The sequence below is a fragment of the Quercus suber genome, unplaced genomic scaffold (genome assembly GCF_002906115.3).
Source record: "Quercus suber isolate HL8 unplaced genomic scaffold, Cork oak 2.0 scaffold_205, whole genome shotgun sequence".
In the NCBI taxonomy this organism is placed as follows: domain Eukaryota; kingdom Viridiplantae; phylum Streptophyta; class Magnoliopsida; order Fagales; family Fagaceae; genus Quercus; species Quercus suber.
The window spans coordinates 268,817-294,853 of NW_027069663.1; the positions used below are offsets into that span (position 1 = coordinate 268,817).

At 33.8% G+C, this 26,037-nt stretch overlaps 2 protein-coding genes across 2 annotated transcripts; one reads left to right on the plus strand and one right to left on the minus strand.

Moving 5' to 3' along the window:
• Positions 1–3,564: 3,564 nt before the first annotated feature.
• Positions 3,565–7,703, plus strand: LOC112035499 (aspartic proteinase 36; the record flags this gene model as incomplete). Its single annotated transcript, XM_065779329.1, is given in 9 exon segments — positions 3,565–3,694; positions 3,817–4,067; positions 4,169–4,396; positions 5,035–5,197; positions 5,338–5,411; positions 5,509–5,605; positions 6,326–6,392; positions 6,845–6,916; positions 7,276–7,703. Coding segments are annotated over 9 exon segments (1,258 nt in total), but the record flags the coding sequence as incomplete, so codon positions are not given.
• Positions 7,704–10,673: 2,970 nt separating this feature from the next.
• Positions 10,674–18,516, minus strand: LOC112035483 (protein argonaute 5-like). Its single transcript, XM_065779330.1, is given in 22 exon segments — positions 10,674–11,151; positions 11,254–11,285; positions 11,386–11,480; positions 11,613–11,686; positions 11,763–11,886; positions 12,075–12,138; positions 12,213–12,275; positions 12,370–12,512; positions 12,581–12,718; positions 12,808–12,929; positions 13,008–13,176; positions 13,283–13,405; positions 13,693–13,764; positions 13,846–13,956; positions 14,077–14,237; positions 14,240–14,331; positions 14,971–15,074; positions 16,168–16,274; positions 16,370–16,503; positions 16,605–16,754; positions 16,852–17,072; positions 17,701–18,516. Coding segments are annotated over 22 exon segments (2,835 nt in total). The 5' UTR covers positions 18,079–18,516; the 3' UTR covers positions 10,674–10,993.
• Between the last annotated feature and the right edge of the window lie 7,521 nt (positions 18,517–26,037).

Here is a 26,037-nt window from a genome sequence, read left to right on the forward strand (position 1 = left end):
TTGATTGCCTATTCGCCTTTCTTCTGGTCGTCCATCCCATCAGAGGCCTTATCGGTACTCAAGTGGCTCACTCTGATCAACGTTATCCTGCCAAGGGGTTACCTCCCCATTAATGCGGCCAGGAGGGTTAGTTGAGCGCATTAAATGCGAGAGTGACAGCTTACTTTGGGGTTAGCCACTCCCTGAAATCATTTTTGTCAGGCCGAGGACAAGGTATCCTCGGCGTGGATCCAGGAGAATAGGCTTCACTCCTTTTCCTCAGAAATAACTTGCGCTCCTCGGCATGGGCCTTGGGCCCGTTATAAAATGGGCTGAGACTATCAGGCCCACGGACCCCACAGTCATCTTTAATAGTCATGGTCATAACTAGATTTCAACTCAAGCATTCAAAGAATGAAAAAAAAAATTACAAATTCAAAAAATAAGAAATATATTGTATTTCAAGATTAAATAAAAACATGGAAAATAAGACAGTAAGAGTAAGATTTATTTAATACTAACAGAATGTAAACAAAGTAAATTATATAAATTTGTTACTTTTAAATACATTTCAACTTAACCATCTATCATAATAGAAGTCAAAATTCATTTGAAAGTCATATATCCCGTATATTACCCAATTATAAAACTAAAACAAAGACAATTTTGAGAAAAAATAAATAAATGATGATTTTTTTTTTACGAATATAAAAAAATAGATAAAAATGGTGAAAATATGATAATGTCAATTGGAGGTTTGTTCTTTGAAGGGAACAAAAAATGACACCAAATTTTTTTTTTTTTAAAAAGTAATCCGCTTTGGACCCATTACCATTTATATAAAATAATACGAGGAATTTTTTTTTGATAAATATGTATTTCAAACCTATGACATTTCTTTCATAACTATTAATTTTTATTATTATATACAAGATAGAAATTATACTCTAACCTAATCTAAGTGCATATGTGTGTGAAGTTCTCTCCTGAAAACTTTAATCTTGATCCTTACCTCTCACACTCCACAAGCACTACTGCATTAAGAGTACGCGGTGGTGTACCTATTACCCTTTACTAATGAAGAAAAACTAAAAACAATAAATATATTGACATAAAAAGGAAGTGTAAAAGAAGGAAATTAATTTAAAATTGACATAAAACATTGTCAATGTATTCATTCCACAAAATTGTTGATGAGGTACTCTGGTGCACTAAATAATTTCTCCTAACATAGATTTGCTTATATTACTAAGGTCATAACACTAAAATGGAAAACCCTGTAAATAACATTTTCTTTTTGTTGAGAGAGAGACCCTGTAAATATCATCTAAAATATAAAATGTAATTTTTTTTTTGAGAATTAAATATAGAATGTATAGTAGTATTAAAAAAAGAGTCATTATAATGATAGTTCCATAATGTGGTCGTTGACCATCATTTGTATATTTTCATATATATATATATATATATTTTCTTGGCTATTATATAATTTATGATTCATGATTAGACACGGTCAACTCATCATAATAATGTATTAAATCATCACCGACCATATTAAGTTACGAAGAGCACCTGATGGACCAAAGTCATAACTTTTTAATTTTTAATCTTTTTTTTTTTTTTTTTTTTTTTTAAAAAATCTTTAAAAGTAGCGAAGCGTCAATTTTATAATATTTTCATATTTTTTTTAGAAACAAACTAACTGTTAAACACATATACTTAATTACACCTTCTCACCAAACTCAAACACATTACTTAACTTAAAGTACTATTGAAAAATGACATAACTTGTAGTAGTAGAGTAGAGTTTTAAGCAATGGGAAATAGTTACACTCAAGTAACGTGGAACAACACCCACTTTTTTTTTTTTTTTTTTAATAAACAAACTAACTGTTAAACACACACGTATAAAAAAAATCTTAAATTGCAAGTTGTTTAGGTTTTTAATCTAAATCTACAATTGAAATTATTTTTTTGCCCACTAGTAAATATCAAGTAACAACCTGTCATATAAAATTTGTTGTGAAAATGTTATAAACATAACATTTTTCTATGAAAGCGATAGTTTAAAAAAGAAGATTTTATGTTAGACAAACTAACACGCGCTCATTTGGTTCAATTTATTTTTCCAATATTTAGGAATAATCATTTTAATATATATATTTTTAGTTTGATTTTAGAGTTATAAAGATAAGGAAAAAAAAAAAACTCATTTTCACAAAAATAAATGTAGACTTCTTCAATAAAAATAGACATTGAATAACATTTCACTTGAAGGGTCTAGATTATAATAAATATTTATTATTTTTTAATAAAAAAATATTAATCTTTTTTTTTTTCCTGCTAAAAAGTTGAGGAAGTAGCTTGGTCACGTCACACTATAATAATTTCTACTTTATATATGTAATAAAATAAAAATAAAAATAAATATATATAAGTCGAGAGAGGAAAGAGCGTAGAAAGTACGCGCAATATGATTGTGTGGCTTACCAAACAGGAACACACAACGAAACTCTCACAAACTCCACCAACGCCCCAACTAAAACCTTATAAAATAAAATAAAAAAGTAAAAAAACCTAAAAGGAATATATATAGTAACGTAAACAAACAAACATCGCCTAAACCCATAATTGTTGTTGTTGTTGTTTTATTTTTTTTAAACTTCTGTTATCGTCGGCTGTTCCTTCAAACTTTATCTCTCTTTCTCTTCTCAAAACTCTTTCAATCAAAAAAAAAAAAAAACCAAAAAAAAAAAATTGAAGAACAAGAACATTGTTTTTTTTAATATAAAAGTTAGTCTTTGATTACAACATTCTTTTACACACACATATATAATACACGTATTTTCATCATTGTGAGAAAAAAGTGAAAAACTCAGAGAGAGAGAGAGAGAGAGAGAGAGAGGAGATGGGAGGAATTGTACCGGCCGGGATTATGATTGCGGCGGCGCTGCTGTTTCAGGCGGCGCTGGTTCTTTGCAGTTTTCCGGCGACACTGAAGCTGGAAAGGGCGTTTCCGTTGAGCCAACGAGTATTGTTTTTTTTTTTTTTTTTTTTTTTTTTTTTTTTTTTTTTTTTTTTTTTTTTTTTTTTTTTTTTTTTTTTTTTTTTTTTGTGCGTGTGTGTGTGTTTTTTTAATATGAATTGGAGTTTTGAGTTATGGGTTTTCTTTCATATTTTGTTTGTGTGCGTTGGGATAAGTTTGTATGTGTTGTGTGGGCTTTTCATTGATTTTGGGATATGGGTTTTCATTGTTAAGTAGTTTTCTTTTGTCGGTTTTTGTTAATTATGGGTTTCTGTTTCTTTATCTGCTTACTTTTTGGTTGTGCTAAAGATTTCTTCTTTCTAAATTCTTGTCTACATTGGTTTGCTCTTTTGTTGATAGGAGTGAAAGAAATTCATTGTCTTTAGGTGCTTTCTTTTTTTCTTTTTCTTTGTTTTAGTTTTGCTATGGCTTCCATTTCTCTGTGTTGCTTTCTAGTATGTTGAAATTATTGGGAGTTTTATCTTGGTGTTTGGTTAATTTTACAAATATATTCCTTATTTTGATCAAACTTTGATGGATTAATTGTGGCTTTATTACAGACTTTATTATACAAAAGTGCAATTGGGTTCTCCTCCAAAAGAATTCTATGTGCAGATTGATACAGGAAGTGATGTTCTGTGGGTCAGTTGTAACTCATGCAATGGTTGCCCAACAACGAGTGGACTCCAAGTATTGCCTTTTCTTATCCATATTCATTTTTTTATATGGTTTTTAAGTCCTTTAGTTTTGCTTAAACAATAAGGCAATATGCTGCTATGGATTTTAAATACAAGTGCTTTGTTTTCTTATAGATTCCGCTCAATTTCTTTGATACTGGGAGCTCGTCAACAGCTGCATTGATCTCTTGTTCAGACCAAAGATGCAGTGCTGGAGTTCAATCGTCAGATGCCGTTTGTACTAGTCAGAACAATCAGTGTGCATATGCTTTCCAGTATGGAGATGGCAGTGGGACCTCTGGATATTATGTATCAGACTTGTTGTATTTCGACACAATTCTTGGGGGGTCTGTGACCACGAATTCTTCGGCTCCCATTGCCTTTGGGTGAGCTATAATTAGTTTTTCAAGCCTGAGATAGTAGTTGTATTCTTTTTTTGTTGGTTTGAAGTTGGAATACGTGCCTTAGATGGTGGATCATGAAACAGGTGTAGCACCACACAGACAGGAGACCTGACAAAGTCAGATCGAGCGGTTGATGGCATCTTTGGGTTTGGGCAACAGGAAATGTCTGTTGTCTCACAACTTGCTTCGCAGGGAGTAGCACCAAAAGCATTCTCACACTGTTTGAGAGGAGATGAAGCTGGTGGAGGCATATTGGTTCTTGGGGAAATCTTGGAGCCTAATATAGTCTATACTCCTCTTGTTCCATCACAGTACGTTCTTTTCCTCAGGAGTAATCTGCTAAATCTTTATGCAATATCCAATTAAATGCTTTATTTTACTTGGAGTTATGTTGAGTGCAATTTAATGAGTTGTAAATTATATGAAAGTGACAGACAATGGTTGTCATTAGAGTTCATCACGTGTTTTCACAATTTGTTTTATGGCAGGTTCAAAACCAAAACTATATTGTTCGTTTGACTTTTTATGCCTCTTCTAAATAAATGTTTTATAGTTTATGATCAGCCGTGCATTCTCATCCTCCTGATTTTTAACAGTTTTATAAGGATTAACTTTGATTTTATACTACTGCAAAGTTGGATTATTGTTTGGAATTGCATGAACTTGATAAATGTGTATCAGAGGTGATATGGTTGGCATCAGTTTAACATAAAAAGTTTTTGCCTGTTAAAAGATTCTTCTTTACAGAAATCTGTATGCACATGTAGCTTGTTACACATAATAACCTTTAATTTTAAACAACATTTGTAGGTTTCCATTCAGATCTGATATGTTGAAGTTTCTGGGATATTTTACCTTTTTGTTTTCTAATAAATGCTTGTGAGGATTGGATCATGTAAAACATCACTACATTTGGTTTGACTGATCACTTGTCTATTCAAAATTTCAGGCCTCATTATAATTTGAATCTGCAGAGCATTTCTGTCAACGGGCAGACATTACCAATTGACCCATCAGTGTTCACAACATCAAACAACCAAGGAACCATAATTGATTCTGGGACAACTTTGGCATACCTTGCAGAAGCAGCTTATAATCCTTTCGTCACTGCTGTATGTTTCTGTTGAGCAAACTCTGTGTGTTTACTTAACCTATTTAGAATTCTATTTTCATTATAAATATTTTAAAACTGCATAGTTTTACTTTTTAATCATGAATGATAATATAAGTATGTTATTTTCTTGTCATGCAGGTAACAAATGCTGTTTCACAATCTGCTCAACCTGTTGTTTCCAAGGGAAATCAGTGTTATTTAATTACCTCCAGGTTCACTTTCTGCTCATATCATCTCAGTTCCCTCTTCCCTGGGTATTAGTCTTTTCAGATGATCTTAATTCTGAAATGTTTCTTTTCTTATGTTCAGTGTCACTGATGTCTTTCCTCAAGTTAGTTTAAACTTTGCTGGTGGTGCATCCATGATTCTAAGACCTCAGGACTACCTCTTACAACAAAATTCTGTTGTGAGTATACAATTTTTTTCCCCTCTTCTCTTCTCTTCTCTCTCTCTCTCTCTCTCTCTCTCTCTCTCTCTCTCTCTCTCTCTCTCTAGCTTTATAACTGGTGAGAACTTGTCTATATATTTTACCTTTGTGTGGAAATAGCAGGTGAGTTGATGTGAGATGTGATTTGCCTATTTAGTTGAATAATCCTTCCATTGTTTCCATGCTCTGACTATTTGGCTTTCTGTATTCTATTTCTTCTTTTAAAAACTTATTTAGAATGTCAGCTGTGACTTTTTAACCACTTTTTTCAATTACCCAATTGTGCGGGAAGCATACTCACGGCTATGCAATGCAATTTCCATGATATTCTGACTTATAAATCTAGTTTCAGAAATATTGTAATCCATATTGTGTAGTAACCCACCTTGGCATAATTATTTGCATTCAAGTTGATCCTTTACACACTGATAGAAGATTCTCAAGTATTACTGGCTACTTAATGCCTTGCCTCACTATTCCCAAGAATCCATTTTTGCTGATATTCTTTGACTGTTTCTTTTATTAACTATTGCCATCAAATCATTTGCAGTGGTTTCTTCTGCAGAGTTAAAATAACCCAAGCAGGCTAAGAAGCTTTGTAGCGGTCCTTATACATAGTTTTGTTTCTATCTTATCACCACACGTGGAATAATGGTTTACTATTTTCATTCTTTTAACTTCGGTCAATATCCTTTTCAGGGTAGCTCTGCAGTGTGGTGCATTGGCCTACAGAAACTACAGGGTCAAGGTCTAACAATTTTAGGAGGTATGGACAGACTTGAAACTTTGCTTTTATTTATTACTTGTGTTGAAACCACTTAGCTTGAATGTTCATATTGTGTCAAATAATGAAGTTTTAGACCTTTCCTGAAACCTTAAACTCAATCATGGTGTATTCTTTTTCTTTTTAAATCTTACTAGACAGCAATTTGTGTGAGGATTTTCCTTTGTATTATCTTTGGGTTGGGGGGGGACTCAGAAGTTTAACATAATCAGCAATTTTCCTTTTCAGCTACTTGTGCACATAAGGTGCCCCCTACACCCCCTCCGCCCCACCCCTTTTTTTTCTTTCTCTGCCAGTTAGGGCTAATTCTAAATTTATCGTATTTGATTTGTTAGAATTACAGCATATTCTAAATTTCCTTTTGTCTAATGTGCTCGAAAAAACTTAATTATTCTTGTGCTTTAAGATAACAATATTTCAATCTCTTTTTGCAGACCTTGTCCTAAAAGACAAAATATTTGTTTATGATTTGGCTGGTCAACGGATTGGCTGGGCTAACTATGACTGTAAGTTTCAATATCCTATCTGAATGGGGCCTTTGGACACCACATTGAAAGGGACATGTTGATTGTGTAAATGCCTAAATGATTATTTATGTAAATAATTCTATAAATTAATGATAGGGTCATTTTTTTGAAAACTTTCCATGACCTTGTTATAAGTATGCATTATGAAAAGTGAATAGACTTATTCAAATGCTAAATGGTTTTTTTTTTTCTTTTATTTTTAAAAGGCAAGCACATTTAAAACGCTATAATGATTACAGGCTATGGTTACTCCCTGGTGTCCAATTGCCCTTGGACTTATGTGAGATTATGTGTGTATTGAATTCTTAATCCCTTCATTTTTGAATTCATGAAATCAGGTTCAACATCAGTAAATGTCACTGCAACTATGAAAACTGGGAAAAGTGAATATGTCAATGCTGGGCAGCTAAACGATAACAGTTCACCGCAGAATGAGCCTTACAAGGGGATAGTAATAAGCATGATTTCTTTCCTAATGCACATATTACTGCTTGGCAGCTTCTTATTTTTGTAGCATATACAGCAAAAGGTCTGAGACTAGCATTCTTTGTTCATTTTATATCCCCTTGCCAGTTTATATTTATAGAAATCGGTATGACCATGTGTTGTTGTTAGAGTTTAGGTTTCTGAATATTTCTTTGTAAGCCATGTAGAATTACTCGTTCCTCCATTAGGGCTTGCTCCATTGGCAGCATTTGTATATTACATTTTCACATAATATTTGTTTAATAGCAGATTTAATTTATACAAACTTCTTATGTTCTTACTTCTGTAACATATTTTTACTATTATTATTGTTTTTACATATATGACATCATATTCCATGTATTTCACTTGAATTCATGCTTGAAGCCTGGTAGAATAACACAAATTTAAGTTCTTGGGGCCTCATCTTTTACAAAACACTAATGACTTGTTCCATGTATGGGCTATCTTATAATAGTCAGACCCAAATGGAAGACCTGGTTGGTTTAGTACTTGGAACTTCGAAAATTTTACAGTTATTAGAAGCAATGTTCAGCATTTTACTACATGTTGATAGCTTATATTGTTCTCAACTATTAGACTACCTGATGATGGGCCCTGTTCAAATGGAAAAATATAAATTTGAAGACCGGCTTATGGAGCGTTCATCTCACAAAATGTGACTCTCACAAGTGTGTGGAGCACACCAATGGTGAGAGGAACATTCTATAAGTTGGTCTCATGAGATATTTTCTTGCTCAAATGCATCTTGTTCAGCTGTTCTTATTTATGATCTAAATGTCATTTTGTTCTTATTGACCTAAACGGTAACTTTTTATTGAAACTTATAATTGGTCGACATTGTTACCGAATTCCTAATTGAACGACACAGTCTCAATGTTTTTTTGTTTTGAATGATATCTTTTTTCTTCCCTAATACACACAAAATGCTAGGTTTGGTATTGTCGTTTCTACTCATCAATGAAATATTGACCCAGAGGGCTAAAGTGAAAAAGAAGAAGAAAAAAAAAAAAAAAAAAATCAAGATTTAGACATATAACGTGAGTTCTTCCAAAAGTCGAACAAGTGTTAGGCTTAGAAGTTTGTTTTGAGCAATTGAGGGTTCAACGTGGAATTCCTTGGAAGATTATTGATGTGTGTAGAGCTAACTTATCTCTTTGGTTTATCTTAAAAAAAAAAAAAAAAATTTATCTCTTCGGCTAATAAGATTAAGATCCAAAAAGTTTTATAGATCTCAGAGGATGCAATGTGCAACTGCAAATCCATAATTGACATATGGAAACTGTGGGCTTATTAGGACATATTGGGCTAACAGGATTCATATCAATGTTAATTAATAGTAACTAATTATAGCCCAACTTTTATTTTATTTTTTATTTTATATATATATACTTTACTTGGTTTATATGTGCATGCATTAGGCTCTTTATTTTTTCTCCATTTCATTAAAATATTATTTTAATTTATTATTTTTTCTCTCCAAATCAATCTTTTTTTTTTCTCCATTCACATTTCACAAAAAACCAGAGAGGGGGTGTGTTATCACAAATTCATAGACAATTTTCAAAGAGTTGCATATAAAGTTATAAACCCTTCACAAAAATCACAAAACTTGTTGTCCTCTTTAAAGAAGAGACAGCCACCACCTTCATCTTCTCTCACAAGCTCATCTTCGACTTGATTCCGGAGATCGTGTTTTAGGTTCAAATCAATGTTTTTGAACTTGAAGTGAGAAATCAAAGCTCGAGTTCCAGCTAATCTGCTATGAGAGAGAGAGAGAGCTCTGGTGTGGGAGAGACTAGAAAGACTTCGGGGAAAGAAAATGAAATATTGAGCTACAAATACACAAGGACTAAAAATGACTCAATAGATGTATTACACTACTGTTCATAATTTTTTCCCCTAGAGGTTATTGAGCTTATTTATTTATTTATTTTTAACAGAGATATCGTATGGTGGTCAAAATAGCACTTGCGTAAGCCTAAGTGTCAATTAAACATGTTATATTATTATTGTTGTTGTTGTTGTTATTTTACTATTGCAATTCGACTAGATTTATCTAAAAATAAAAAATAGAAAAAAAAATGGTAAATTGCAATTTACACCTCTAAAGTTTGGAGATAATTAGATTTTACATCTTGAAGTTTCAGAATTTGGTCAAAATAGCACTTGCGTAAGCCCAAATGTTAAACATGTTATATTATTATTGTTGTTGTTGTTGTTATTTTACTATTGCAATTCGACTAGACTTATCTAAAAATAAAAAATAGAAAAAAAAGAGTAAATTGCAATTTACACTTCTAAAGTTTGGGAGTAATTGGATTTTACACCCTGAAATTTCAGAATTTGGATTTGACCTCCTGAAGTTTGGGATGTTTGGATTTTACACTCTAACATTTTACATGCAAATCAATAGTATCTCACCTTTTCTTACCATGCATAATTGGAGATCACACAAAATTGGGGTACAGAATTTACATTTATTTTTCATTCAAAAAAGGGAATTAATTTTTTTTATTATCCATATCACATTTTATTCAAAATACTAAATTCATATGCCTATCAGCCTATATAACTTTTCGTAAGCTTAAAATACTATCTTATAAAGAAAAATAAAAATGATACTTGCAAGTTGCAACACAAAAAAAACATAGTCTGCCACATTGGTAATTACCATTCACTTTATTTTTGTTCTAGGCAATCGAAATAGTAATATAATTAGTTTTGCTTGTACAGAGGGAAGTAAAACAATTAGCCGATTTTTTATTTAATTACTAAAGCCATATACATATATGGAGAAACAGCCATAAAAATAGTTGCACTTCAGTGAATTTGAAGTTATCCCATGTTTCATGAAGAACATGACTTCAATTCGAGCCACTGCCTTCTTGCGGGGGATAATATAATACCTCAGGGCTTGATTGCCTGTGCTTTATCCGTGCGCGTGCAATTGCATGTATATTGGCTTGCAAGCCCAACCATTTTATTATCTTACATAAATTTGCCTAGGGGCATTTCTCAACAACCCCTAGACTCTCCATGTTACCGAGCAAAGTGGTCATATTGACCTGAGTTGGATCTGAAAGCGAATATTACTCGACCATTGCATTACCACAATTGCCATTTCCAGAAACTTGACCCAAGTTCCCAGTTCGGGCAACTCGATGACCTTTTTCAAGAATGTTACTACTTACAACCACAGTTCAACTGCATCAAGTAAAAGCCAACTGTAACACCAACATCAATATACTGAGTATTGAACTCTCTCTTTTTGCTATGGAAATTATACACCATTCTCACCACAGTTCAAAGGCTCGTGGCAAAGAAAGCAGTTTCACAAACATATAAATATGCCCAAAAGAAAATTAAAGCCTATAGCATCTGGGCAGTGGAAACTATACCAAAGCACCAATTGCAAGAGCGTATTAACAAAAGATAGAAACATAGAAGGGGGAACTATGAGCGTCATCCAAAAGAAACCCCACAAAAGGCCTAACTAATCTCAGTAGAAAAACAAAAGAGGGAACTATGAGCATTATCATCCAAAAGAAACCCCACAAAAGACCTATCTCAGCAATAAAACATGACTTCTTTCACATTATCCTTGATCAGAGGAAGGGGCCGGACTGTTCTGTTCTCACCCCCAGTAGAACCACCATCTGATGTTTCACCCTCAATGTAATAGCGTGCTCGAAAGGCTGCTAAATGGGCATAATATGCAGGAGGAACTGCAATAGGAGTTATCAATTCAGTAGAGAAACATGCATATGCACAATCTAACTGTAATTTAAATGAAATAAATAAATAAAAGGAAACAAAAGATATCAAACCTATGGAAACTGATCGAGTGCACCTTGCATACCTGAAAAGGAAGTTGATCTAAGTTACAAAATAACAGAACAGAAATGTTTTTATGATCCATAGAAGGAATTCAAAAAAACCAGGGATTGGAAGGCAATTACGTGTAACACAAATTATTGGTTAGCATTTGTAAGACATCTGCACTAAAATTGTTCTCATCGTACAACACATGATAGTGTGTAGGCCGGCTAGTCCCCTGCAAGCACAATACAAATAAATTCAAATCATTCCTCTACAAGGAAGGTATGTCTATTTATAAATCAAAATCCCATCCATAAATAAAGCCAACTGTTCTCAAAGTTAATTCTACAATGAACCAAAGTTTTACCTGTATACCAGCATGGCTGTTAAGGTAGAAGTCAAATTCAGTTGGATGGCAAATCTGCCTATCGACAACAGTACCTACACATAGAGATACACAGTCAGCTGTTGTAAAATCAACAAACTGTAATTGACCCTAGGGTGACAAAATGGGAACCTGGTTGGATATTGCCACTCCTATCCGTTTGATTATCTGTAGGAAAAAGGCGTGTATGATGTCTTTTTTGAACAACAACAAAAGTAACTGGCGGCAGATAATTTGCCTCTAGTGAGAGGCAGGCCTGAAAGAAACAGTTATAAAATTAGAGACCAAGGTGTCAACATAAAGACAACAAAAAACAAATATTCATCAATCAAGTCCTGTTGATTTCGAATCTTTTTCATCCTTGTACTCCTGACAAATGCCTATCTGATACATAAGGGCACCCCGGTACAATGACTCCTGAGTTCACAACAATAGCTATAATACCTTTCTTATTGCATCCATCTCATAAAGCAGTACTTGACTAAATTGACCTTCACTAACACCATCTCTGTGAGTAAAATAGAACAACATCAGATAGATATTATGAACAAATCCAATTTTGCACGATAAAAAAAACTATACCTGTAGAAAATAATCCTGTGGGGTCTATGCCCAGTTGCTCTTCTGAAGGCAATAAGTTGTTCTCTGAAAAAAGAGTGACACACAATTAAAGGAAAAATGAGAAAATAAAATAATACTTCCTTCCACTAAGGTAATAAAGAATCATGCATGACCTTACCTGATCATGCCTCCATGAACCAAACCCCTTTGAGGATCCTGCACTGATTTATAGAGATCCTGGATAAATTCTTCACAGTGATCCTGAGCAGCAACGAGTCCTCTGTATTTGGTTACCTCCGGCCAATCCATAGAAGCCACTACCTGTATCAATCAATTAAACCATTTAACATGATAAACTCATAAAGGGATTAAAAAACTACATGACGTACCGCAGCTATCGAAGGGCTAGAGACCTCTCCCGGTTGTGGATGTGTCACACCCGCACCAAGTATAATTGTAGGACGATCAGATACAAGAGGAATTCTTTTTTGAATAGCATCAGATAACACGTTGTTACGTCCCCCAGCCTAAAAGGGTTTTCAATTATCAGTTTAGAAATTTAAATCCACCAATGAATTCAACAGGAATAGTCAATCAGAAGTCATATAGAACAAACCTTCACATTGATCTTGAGAGCCAAATTTTCAAGGTACTGCATACTAAGCTTTGAAGCTTGCTTGGGCTGACAGCACTGAGAAACAATTCCTAGCTCCGTTTCACATATACGTTTAATCTGCCCTAAAAACAACAAAAATTATTTTAAGCAAAAGAACCCAATTCTAATTATAAAATCTGAATACTGATTGAGTTGCTCACCATATGACCCAGTGACATCAGGCAAAATAATTATCAACAGCTGAAGCTGTTTTCCTGGCTCAATTTCTTTAAGTTTGGCTGCACACTGCTTGTGAATATCCATGAGAGCCATATCAATTTGACCAGGATGAGCTGAATGTATTGGTATCAAAGGGTCTAGGTTAAAATCCTGGGGAAATGTGCAAAAATGTCTAGAGTCAATTATCTAAATTCTGTAAGGATCTACACATTATACAATAAAGTAAACATGGAACACCAGGTAATATGACTCATACAAGTCCTTTTCTGTTGCACATGTTGACCAATTTATCACAGAATTGGAACGGAAAATCTTTGTTGACTCGAGTAGAGAAATTCACACATGTCCAATATGAAACTCTACCACCGTTGACCATTTTCTACAAAATCAAAATTATAAAGGTTAATCAACCTAAAATAACATTTACGAATAATAAAAGGCATTCACAATATACAGGCAGACAGCCTTTGATACTTGAGAAACACCCAGATTAATCATTTACCTGCCACTTATTTTGGGCTACCATTTTTCATTGGGTGATGCTCTAAAGCCAACATAAACCCAATTTTACAGAATTTTCAAGCTAAATAATGTCAGAGGAATGGAGCAATCATAATACACTGGAATCAAGTAACCAGCTACACAACCAAATAACCACCATCTGACCTTGTTTATGATATTCCATTGCCCCATCCTAGGATGTTCCCTTGATTCTCTCCCAGTTTCATGATAATTAAGCTGCAAAAATGGAAATGACATTAAATTTTACTGTATTATATAGACTAAATAGCTCAAACATACAAACCACCACAAAATTACCATTGGAGACGGCAATACTCGGGCATCAACCGTTGTAAGTCCTTCTCGTACGTCAATTCCAAATTCCTCACGTACAAGCTTAACTCTACTAAAATCATTATGCTTTACCATCTGTAATAAAAGAGAACCATACATCACCAAATTACCAACAACAAATCCATATTGGAAATCATACAAGCTCATTCAAAAGAGATGTGAACAAATTATCGCCAATTTACACCATTAACATACCCCTGTGATATTCCGTTCCCTTTCAATAGGCCGTTGACACGTTGCTCTTAGCAGGTTAGTTACCTGTCTTCCATTTAATCTCTTAGTGTATCTCTGTCCAGCAGCAATCTTACAAACCTCCATCGGTAAGTAAACTGGATTCCAATCACTATCAGCTTGAAGGCAGGCAGAGACGCATACTGGAGAACAATGTTATATTTCTCACGAAAATATTGAAGAACTGATGTCTTTGTTTTCTAGTCATCAAGGGTCAACCTGATGGAAAATGAACATAATTAACCCAAAAAAATTATTAAAAAAAAAAAGCACATAAGTTGAAGAAGACAATTTCGAACACACAAAAAAAAAAAAAAAAAAAAAAATGCAGCCAACAAATAAACAAGTCACTAGTAAGACAAATTCTTATCACATAAGTTTTTTTTACCTAAATTGCTAACTTAATACAACTAGAAAACAATTTGCAGTATAAGCAAACTTAAATCCTTGAGAAAGGGTAGTTTCTAAGAGCATTTGCAAATTAACAGAACAAAACAATAAACGTCATAAAAGATATCATTTAGAAAAAGAGACAAAAAGGGGGAGGGAGGCAGTTACTTGAGATTTTTCAAGAAACCATGGAATTTTCATTAAATAAAATCCTATTTATTTTTCAATTTTTGTATTTTAAAATAAAAAAAAAAAAAAAAAAAAAAAAAAAAAAAAAACAACAACAACAACAACAACAACAACAACAACAAAAACAACAGCAGAGCAATGCAAACAGTCTACCTAGCTGAATTGGTATTTATATTCACTACATACAACGTTATGGTTACATACTAAATACACCAATAAAAGAGAGATGCAAAGAGGGGGAGAGTGGAAGAGGACAAATACAAAAGTCTGGTAACTCACATTAACTGGCCAACTGGTTGTGTTGAAACACCAGTGACTTTGTAACTTTTTGCATACTCCGTATGAGTAAGCTCAACCTTTATTCCTCTCAAAGCCTTTTTAATCTGAAATTCACAAACAAAACAGAATTACTTCATTGGAGCTAATTTGTGCATCAACAAACCAATTTTTTTTTTTTTTTTTTAATAACTACATCATCAACAAGCCATTGAAAGTAAAACTTCAAGTAATAGCCAACAGAACATCTGAAGATAGCATATGTGATTGTAAATGTTTACACGGTTGGCATATTAAACACTTCTAATGTTTTTCATTTTTTTTTTTTTTTGGGTACAATGGAAGCTAACTTTAATCATCATCTACATTTCATTCAAAAGTCACATTTATTCATCAACAATCACATCAAACAGCGTAGAAAATAAAATGTAATTTTTATTAAATAATAAAAAATTGTAATTGAAATAAATTATTTTTATATGGATTCACTACTTAAACCAATTCTATCATAATATCTTCTCCAAAAAAAAAAGTACTTATTATAATAACAGGCCATATTAATGTGTCTTTATAATTAAGAAGCTATGATTAGAGATGACAATTAAGTGGGATGGGACCGAATCATAGGTGCATGAAACCTACCATGTGCCCTTGGGAATGGTAATGTATTAATTTAGTGGGTGGAGGGCATATAATGTATTAATTTAGTAGAGAAATTCTAGTGCCACATCCAAAACCACAACATTGCCCACAACTTGCTCATGTGGCGAGTTGTGATTGGTGGAGGGGTGTCCCCACTTGGATCCACCACACCCTTCCACCAATCACAACTCGTCACATGGGCAAATTGTGGGTAAAATTGTGGTTTTAGGTGTGGCACTAGAATTTTTCAATTTAGTACAACCTGAAAAGGCATACATGACTTCTTTACTATAATTTAGTGAATATGGCCCCTTAAAAGACAATTGAAAAATAATAATTAAAAAAAAAAAAATGTTCTCTCTTATTCCTTTTTCGGTGGATTTCAAAATTCTCGTAAGGATATGAATTTTTTTTTTTTACATGAGTATAAACACTCTTAATGTTTTTCAAATTTTTTTTTTTTGGGTACAATGGAAGTTAACTTTAATCATCATCTACATTTCATTCAAAAGTCACAATTATTCATCAACAAACACATTATAAGGAGTAGAAAATAACCTTAAGACGGTCCTCATCAGACATATGCCTTGACAGATTAAAACGGAAATGTTTTGCAAGAAAGTCAGTCACAAGAAGTGGTTCGTAGAATGCTTTGGCTGACACATCTGCAACAAAATCAATCACATGTTAGAAGCAATATAATACAAGTGCAACTTTGAATAAAACATACCGAATAAGCATAGATACTAATGAGGAATACCTATATTTAGAGAAAGCCCCATCTGTGTTGACCTGATAGATTGGTAGCAGCCTCTCCAATAATCAATACCATCACCCAATTCACCTTGAATACCCAAGCTAGGATGAAAAAATGACCTCCCCACAACAGTATAACTATATAGTCAAATTTTCACCAAGTTAATGCAGTTTTAAATTTTTTTTTTTTTAAAAAAAAAACCATATCTATACAAGAAAAATGTAGATATATAAATTACTTCAATGATGGGTCCGCTCTGAGTACCACATCAAGAACTTGAATTGTTTCTTGTGGAACATCTGACTGCCTACTGATTAAAAACTCTTTCAGGTGCTGTAAGTCATGCTTAGCAACCAACTTAATTGCCACTTTGAATTGGCGTTCTTTTCTGCACATCAAACAGAGCAATGGCAACTCATATCAGACAAAATTTAAACCACCACAAAATTGAAAATACCCAACAAGAGAAAATGAAAGAACAATACCTCGAAGAACCAGAAGATGAAGATGCGGGATGGTCCTCATTTTGTAACTTGACAATGAACTCTTTGGATGTAAACGGCAAAGCTCCTGCAGTATAAAGGCTCTTTCTGCCATCATAAGCAGCCCTTCTGTTACCAAAATGTGACTCTCGGTACATTGTGTCTAGCTGAGTCATTACACTCCCATTCACTTTCTTTGATGTTATCTTAGGTGTTATAGTCACCTAAACCAACACAAAATATACACATGCATTACATTCAATACATATTAAATCCTCAGATAAATACCCAAAAACAAAAATTACTATCAACAGAAAGCCATTAGTCCCGAAATGAGAAACAAATCTCCATTTATGGACCCATTTTTACTTCACACACTTTATAAAAAAAAAAAAAAAATTTGAAAACCAAAAGGTCAAAGAACACATAAAATATGAAAAAAAAAAAAATTTAATCGACAGATTTTATTTTATTTTTTATAAAATGACTAAAAATCAACATTGTGTTATCAGTCTTGCTTAAATGAGATTCTTCGATAGTAAATAACTAATAAATAAACAAAAATAAATAAATAAATAAGAAACAAAACTCCATTTCTGGACCGATTGTTACATTAACACAATCATCAACTTCAAACATTTTTAAAAAAACATTGAAATAAACCAAAAAGTCAAAGAGCACATAATAAAGGAAAAAAAATTGTAATCAACGAAGATTTAAAAATAAGAGTAAAATAAAATATATGAAACAGGATGATGAGCAATAATTTTGGAGCAATAAAAACAAAGGCAAAAAGGAAAAAAATGTAAATAAAAAAAAAAAGGAGAAGAAGTTTGTGTACGATATACTCACATCGTAGTGGTGGAGATCTCTATCGGCGACTTCGACGAGAAAATGATTTGCTCGGACTTCGATTTTCTTCCCGACGCTTCCGTAGCCAGGCCTTCTCGGAATGACCAAGGTTTTCGAGGACGAAGGCTGAGCAGCTCGATCCTGCAATGTGAGTCTCTCTTTGACACCACTGGTCAGTTCAGCCACCGAGGATGACGATGGCTGAGGCGGAGGAGGAGCAGAACTCGACGGTGAAGCGACAGATGATGGTTGTGAAACAGCCTGAGAAGGCACCGGAGAGAAACTAGAAGGAGCAGTACCGCCTCCTCTTCCTCCTCCTCCTCCTCCAGCGCCTCTGCCTCTTCCACCGCCTCGTCTACCGCCGCCACGTCGTGGCATTGTGTGCGAGAGAAAAAAAAAAAAAAAAAAAAACTCCGTGGAGTGTGTGAGACTTTCAATGAGAGAGAGAGAGAGAATGGGAGTGGGGGAGGCAGAGAAGGAAGAGTAGGTCGTGTAGAAACATATACAGAAGAAAAGCAAAAGACGACGTGTGGAAATGGTGTATAAAGTTCTCACTTTCTTTCTTTTCACCAATAATCAATTTCTCCCTTTTCTGATCCATACCTGTGAGCAGTACTCTCCAGACCATATCAATGTGATTGTTTGAGTTAGAATTTTTCTGTCCCAGCAGTGGGTTTCGTTTTACACGAAGACTAAGTGAAGAGAGAAGGATCATTTGAGCTAGAATTTTTCTGTCCCAGCAGTGAGTTTTGTTTTACACGAAGACTATGTGGAGAGAGAAGGATCGGGGGAGAAAAGAAAAGAGAGAAGGAGTTTCTCTCTCCTCAAACAAAAAAGAAAAAGAAAAAGAAAAAAAAGAGAGAGTAAATTTACTGTATTTGTCAATTTTTTAAAATAAAAACAGTCCCCTATGAAACACACAATTATATTTTTAATTGAAATACGGTACTAAACGTATTTGTTACATTATAAATACTGAAAACACATGTTGTCAATACTTTTTAAGCCATAATTTTCATATTATTTTAAATAACAATACAAAAAATCTCCAACAAAAAATGACTTAAATCACTGGAATGGGCGAAAGTACTAAAAAGTAAAGGGCCTGTTTAGTAAAACATTTTTAGTAACGTTATTTAAGTTTTGTGGAGATCCGCTTGGGTAAAAAAGTATGTAGAAATATGTACTGTGGTGTTTAAATAACAGTTTTTATTGTTTAAAAACTGTTACTAAACGGAGCCAAAAATTTTATAATTATAACAAAAGCCACAATTTTTTCCATGTGAAGAAAGTGACGACTCTGCATAGATCTACAACTTCACCGTTTACGATTAAATAAATTATGGCAAAGTTGTGAGTTTATTATAGTTAGCATAATTGGGCGGAGTACTGCTAATCAAAAGTTGGCACTACAAAGTTTACTGCTAAGTATAACTAATTAAAGAAACAACTGATCAACCATTAATTTTAAAGAAATTGAAAAAATTTATGACACTAAATTTATTGTTTGTTTAGGGGCATTCATTGAAGACTTGCTTGCCTTTCAGTTTTGTAGGCATAATTATATGTTATTCACATGTGATTCTTTTTTTTTTTTTTTTTTTGCTATATAGACAAGTTATGACAAAATTGTGAGTTCTATTGTGATTCTAGCATTATTGGATGGAGCACGGCTAATCAAAATTTGGCACCGCAAAGTTTCCTGCTGAATATAACTAATTAAAGATATAACTAATCAACCATTAATTTTGAAGGAAAAATGAAAAAATTTATGACACTAAATTTATTGTTTGTTTAGGTGCATTCATGGAAGACTTTGCTTGCCTTTCAATTTTTCAGGCATAATTATATGTTACTCACGTCACGTGTGATTCAAGTTATGATGTTATATGTATGGAGCATAGACTATCTTCTTCTAAAAAAAGTTACTTATATGTATTTTATTTACCTATGATTTGAAAATATCATTTTATCAACCTAAAATTAATTCTGTTAACTTCCATAATCCATTTAGAGGATGTTTGGGATTTTTTTTTTCAATCTTAGATACACCTAATCACCCTTCACCTTCAAAAATATGGATAAAAATGTATTTGTAGGATTTTTGTTTGTTTGTTTATTTAATAGTCTCACCCTTGCCACCACAAAAAAATTGGGAAAAAGAGTGATGAAATTTATTGTGTTGGTAGGATTATTGTTTTATGAAAGCAAAACCAACCCAATGCCCAATACGTACGTTCATGCACGTGAAATATGCTGAGAGAACGTACAATTTGCTTACCTAAGCAATGCGCGAACATCTGAGCAAAAATATACTCAATGGTTGTAGCCCAAGCATCTCCAGCAGATTAGTCAAATTTTTGTACTGTTTGGTTAATGAACAGTGATATTTAGTTTTTGCCTACTCGCTTTTTCAAATACACTTTCAACAGATTCTCTAGCCTATTCTCTATCTCATTTAAATATTATTTTTTCATTCATTATTTATTTATTTTTTAACAACTCATCTTCCAATATTTTTTTATACAACACATCATTATTATAATAGAAAATATATATTTAAAAAATGAACAGTAACCTATCAGACTTGATGGACTACTATTCATAAGCCAAAAAAAAAAATTAAGCATGGAGAAGCCGCTAGAGCATCCACAGTGCATAACTTCTCCAAATTATAACTAATATACCCGGATAGCTATGCTCCTCAAGATGCTCTACTCGTTATGTAAAACCCAATGCCACGCGTCTTTCTGGCGTCACATTCCCATTGCGACCATGATCTCACTCACACAACTCTCGTTTTCATTGACTGAAAGCAACATGTCTGGGTCAGCCCAAAACCAAAGAAAATTAAAGAAGAGGATCCACCCCAGAGAGAGTGTTAAAAAATTAAAAGAAGTGTGGCTCACCCCAATTTTTGAAAAATAAACACACAATGGGAAAGTGAAAGAGTTTTAACACAAAATCACACCATAACTCTTAAATATAATAAACATGATAATTATATGAAAAAAAATATTTACTATTGTTTTGTTATATTGTATATGTAATTATTGTAATTTTATTGGATTTAACTGAAAAAATAATGAATTAAATGTATTTACTCATTTTTCAAGGGAGAATTGATTGATTTCAAAGATAATGGGATAATTGTGAATTACTCCAAACATAGAAAGGATGAATGTATTTTTTCCTTTAATTGTAATGTACTTTTTTTTTTTAATCATCACTGTAAGTTTTATTCAAGAACAAAACAAAGCAGAGTTCAATACAAGTTTAAGGACTAGAGTAAAAGATAAATTAGGAAGAGTAAAGTTTTAAAAAAGCAAAGAAGCATTCTAGATAAGTATTGGGGAAAAAATGATTAGGTGGGTCTTACTAAATTTTGTGGAAATTTGGCGTATTATTTACAAGCTGCTCCTTTTTTTGGGGTGGAGGTTTCATAATTGAGGTTTTATGTTTATTAGTTTATGCAAAAGAAAAGATCGCTTTACCATACTCAATTAATCCAATCGACAGCTAAAGGCTAATTCTAATATAAAGCATAGACATAGAACAAAGCATATAACATGAAAAGAAGGAAAGTAACTTTGAATCATTTCTTCCGGGTAAGGAGGGAAAAGAATCCAATGGGTAAACTCTTTATAAATTGTACCTTGTAAGTTATTTTATATAGCTATCTAAGCGCCTTTGTGTGTGTAATACTTTGACATCCATGGAGGAAGATTTAAACATTAGCACTTAGCAGTATTCGTTAGTGTAGAGGCCTTTTTTGCATACTATGCGTTGGGCTGCTTCCTGCAGTAATGGGCCCAAGTCTTCTGAGTAAGAGAGTTGAGACCGGTCCAACTGTAACTCAACTTGGGCCGGCTTGTGTACAAACTAGGTCTCGTCTGCCAGGGGCGTACTTATGGCAAGTAAAGCTGTTTTAAATGAGTTACGGCAGACAGATATAATAACAATAGGAAAAACATAATACAGTGACCTTTTCTTAATGGAAAATGGCCAAGTAATCCCTATTTATGACAATCTCAGTGATAACAATGGCTTTTACAAAAGAATTAAAGAATTAAGTGATAATATGAGATAATCGAAAATAAATATCAAGTCAAGTTTAGGTCCGTAGAGGCAGAGACCAAAGAGGAAGAACGCCTCCTCTCAATGCAACTAATCTCCCAAGAAAAGATCCTGTCATGGGGATTAATAACTTTGAGGGAACTAGACCTAAATGGTTAGTACCCAAATGAATCTCTTTTGTTTACTTATCTCAAAGAGAGTAGGATTTCGAGAGAGAGAAGGAAATTGACCTACTGGTGCATGCCTATTATGTTATCTCTCTTTGTTTTCTATTTTCTTTCTTATCTTTTTTCTTTCCCTTGTTTTTCTTTTGTTTTCTTTTACTTCGTGATACCCTTTGTTTTTTTCGATCCCCTTTTCAGGGCATGGCAAGGGTCTTTTTATAGTGCCTGCCGTGACTAGATTTTACTACTTTGCCCCTTAACCGCCTTTATCTGGTTTGGGCGTACTTGCCAACTACCAAAGAGTTCGTCTGTGTGCCACTTACCCTTGCCAGACAAAGGTAGGTTTGTTTCATTTGTTAGTTCGCTGTGGCACCCTAAATGTTTTCTCTCTCTTTCCCTCATGGCATGCACCTAACGGTTCCCCCCTCAACCTTGCCTCTTTTGGGTGATATGTTCTCCTAGCAGGACGTACCCCTCAAAAGGGCTTGAGTAGGAGTCGCAGAATAGGTCTTTTCCCCTCTCCCCACCACCAAACCATACCCCCCTTACCTCTTACCTCTGACTCATGATCCCACCATGTCTCATATTGACTGGGTATAGGCTGGTGGTGCCTGGGCCTTGCGCGTGCTTCCCTTTCATGTATGACCAAAATCTGCCTGCTGCTCATGCGTTTGCCGCGGTCTAGAGCTTTGTTTGCACAATCTGCCGCTCTTCTTCGTCCTTTTATGTGGGCCGTTTTATAATTCGCTGTTCCCCTTAGAGGCTGGGCTTCATTTGATACTGGGCTTCACGTTTCTTCCAACCTACTTCTTGATTGCCATCATGTCCTACCATATTACTTTGTCATTCCTGCTGTATTGCCTTGATCCTGCAGGCCCCTTTTTAGGTCTGCCGTGTGTTCTTTCCCATGACTATGGGTTTTCTTACTTATGGGCTCTTGTATCCCTTTTTTCTTTGGGCATTCCTATCCCATTTGCTTGTCTCAGACTTCCTCGGCCCTTTTTCCTAACTTTGTGTTCCCATTGGCTTTTACTAACTTCATTGGGATTCCCCGGCCCAATTACCTCATTCTTATCTTTGGGGTTTGTGGGCTTGCCATTAATCCCCTACTCTCTTTGTTTACATTACTTTAGGCCTGCCGCGGCCCATTCTTACTTTTTCACATCGTATACTGCCCATGGGTTTGTTATTCACTATTTCTCTCTTTCCATGCTCTTTTGAGCTCGTTTGCTTTTTCAAGGCCCATTTATTTATTTTATGGACCTGTGCTCCATTATTCTTGTTGTTGGACTTAATGGTTCTTGCTTTCTATCAGTTTCTTTTTGGTTTGTGTTGTTGGGCTTCTTTCCTTCTTTATGATTCCTTAAAAATTACCCTCAACAGTTAGAAATACAAAAAAGTATCAATTTATTCACAACATGAACTACAAAATTAGAGAGGCAATTTTTGCAAAATACATGTGTTAAATGGCCAGTTGGTAAAAAAATTCAATCTTGACATGAAAGTTTTCATTTAAATACAAGTCTAGACAAATGTTTATCTAAAGCATTGATACATGTGCATTTTTGTAAGAGTTATTACAACTTAGTTTGTAGCAAATCCTTACCCAAAATTATATTCTCCTCATGACCACATGACTACTCACTTGTCCATCGTTCTACTAGAAAACTCTCACCACGCATTTAAAATTTTTGAGTGAAAGTCAGTTTCTATTTAAATTTTTTTATCACAAATTGACTCAGCAATGTTAAATAGGTATGAGTTTTGTAGTGGAATGGTGGACAAGTGTTATGGCTCCATTATGAAAACCGTATAATTTTTCTTGCACGTGGTACTTTTTAAGGATGAGATATTAAGAGGTCCAACTAATAAAAAATTGGCATGAATTAATGAGAGGGTTAAAAATACGGCTAAAGTGTGGCATGAATTAATGAGAGGGCTTAAAAATATGGCTAAAGTGATAAATGAAACTTAAAAAGTTGGCTCTATTGACTCCACAGTCTACGAAAAATTATTTGGTACTCCAGGAGTACCATAAATTCATACTCCTCTCTCACATAAATGGTGTGTCCCACCATAAATTTAATTAGTGGGACCCACCATTCATGTGAGAGGAGAGAGTACACATTTATGGTACTCCGGAAGTACACAATAATTTCCCCACAGTCTACACCCTATAAAACAAAATATCTGACGTAAAATAATTTTTGAAAATCAATAATTTAAGCCGATAGTTATTAGTTATTACATTTGAAAGGGATTCCTAAAAACGTTATTCGTCCATAAGAGTTGTCCAAAACTTAATAAATGTCCAAGACAGGCTTTAGAAAGGAAAAACGAGAACAACATACCACAAATTTGAAAAGAGGTCGTCCAAAGAGATTTTAGTCATTTACACCACAAAAGGGTATAGACGACCAACAAACACTTAGTAAATTTTTAGGTATTTTCTTCAAAGCGAGAATGGCTACACCACGATCCACTATCCTGAGACGTGGCATGAATTCCCTAAAACTTGCCCCACTCTCCCCACTAAGCTCATACATCTCCCATGATGTTAGTAGCTCCTAACAAGTAGACCAACTCCAAACTCTTTATAAAAAGGACCTAACCACACCAAACTAAGATACGTGCTACTATTCATTCAGTCACCATACTTGAGTCATTAAAAGAAATTTGACTTAATCATCGGAGGGTCCTTGGCTAGTTTACCCCGATTACTTTCGATAGTCTCTTTCTCTCTTTTTTAGGTCATCACTTCACCGTTGAAACTCGAAGCTTACAACCTACTGAAATTGAGTTGTCAAGTCAATTTGTCAAAGTCATAGGGATGTGTTTGATTTGATTAAAAGAGAGACACTTCAAGATTGGAGTGTTTTTCAAAATTTTCTAGAACAAAGCTTTTTGGGTCTGGTTAACTTCACCTAATATACATTAATTGTCGATTTTAAAAATATTTTTATGAAAAATTGAAAATTTTGTCAAAAAAAATTAGTTATTTTTTTCATTTTCTTATAAAAACTTTCATTAAATGATTTACTAATGGATGCTTATAAACTAAACTTTTCTCTCTCTTACTCTCTGTAGTCTTGGAAAGTAAAAGAACCCAACTTACGTCTTTGTCACGTAAGATTCAAACCTATCAGATCTAATTTTCAGATTCTCATAGAGGATTTCCTTCTAGATTTTCTTTCCCATAACCTCTTAGCATAATTTTTTCTTTTCTATACTACCATCTCTATCTTCTTTCTTTCACCCAATCTCATTCTTTTCAATCATGGATACTTCAATGGAGGAAGTTTGGAAAAAATTTCACCTATTTGAGGAAGAAAAGGAGGTTTTGGCTCTTAATGCTCAGGAAGTGTTTTTTTTCTGAATAACAAGCTTAATTCAGTCTTCTTTTCAAGTTACAAACAAACAAAGAGTTCAACAAGGAGGCCTTTAAATCCACCCTTCAACAACTTTGGTGCTGTTCACATGGTGTAACTATTAAAGAAGTAGGGACCAATTTATTTATAGCTATATTTACCAAAAAGGAGAACATGATTGAAGTGTTAGACAAAATCCCTTGATCTTTTGATAGAAGGTTTATTTTACTAAATCGCTTCAATTGTGATCTTAGTCCTAGTAGTGTTTCTTTTCAACACTCTCCTTTTTGAATTCAGGTTTTTAACATTCCTATTAAAAGTATGAATAGTAATGTTGGCGCCTGTATAGCTAAGGAGATTGGTAGTTCTCTATTAATTGATACTCCTAAGAGTGGATTAGATTGGGGTCCTTTCTTTCGTATAAGGTGGATATTGATATCACAAAACCATTGATGGGGGGGAAAATGGTTCATTTTGAAGATGTGGGAGAAGGTTGGGTTTTTTCAAATGTGAAAAGTTACCTATATTTTGTTACCGTTGTGGTATTCTCGGTCACCAGGATCATGAATGTAAAAAAATTACTAAAGGTTGTCTATCTTTGGATGACGTTGGATTTCAATTTGGTCCCAGGCTTTGTGCTTTAGCTCCAAAGATTTTTTTTTTTTTTTTTTAGGTAAAAAACGATTTCATAAAACTCAAAACATTACATCTAGATCAATACAAAGCCT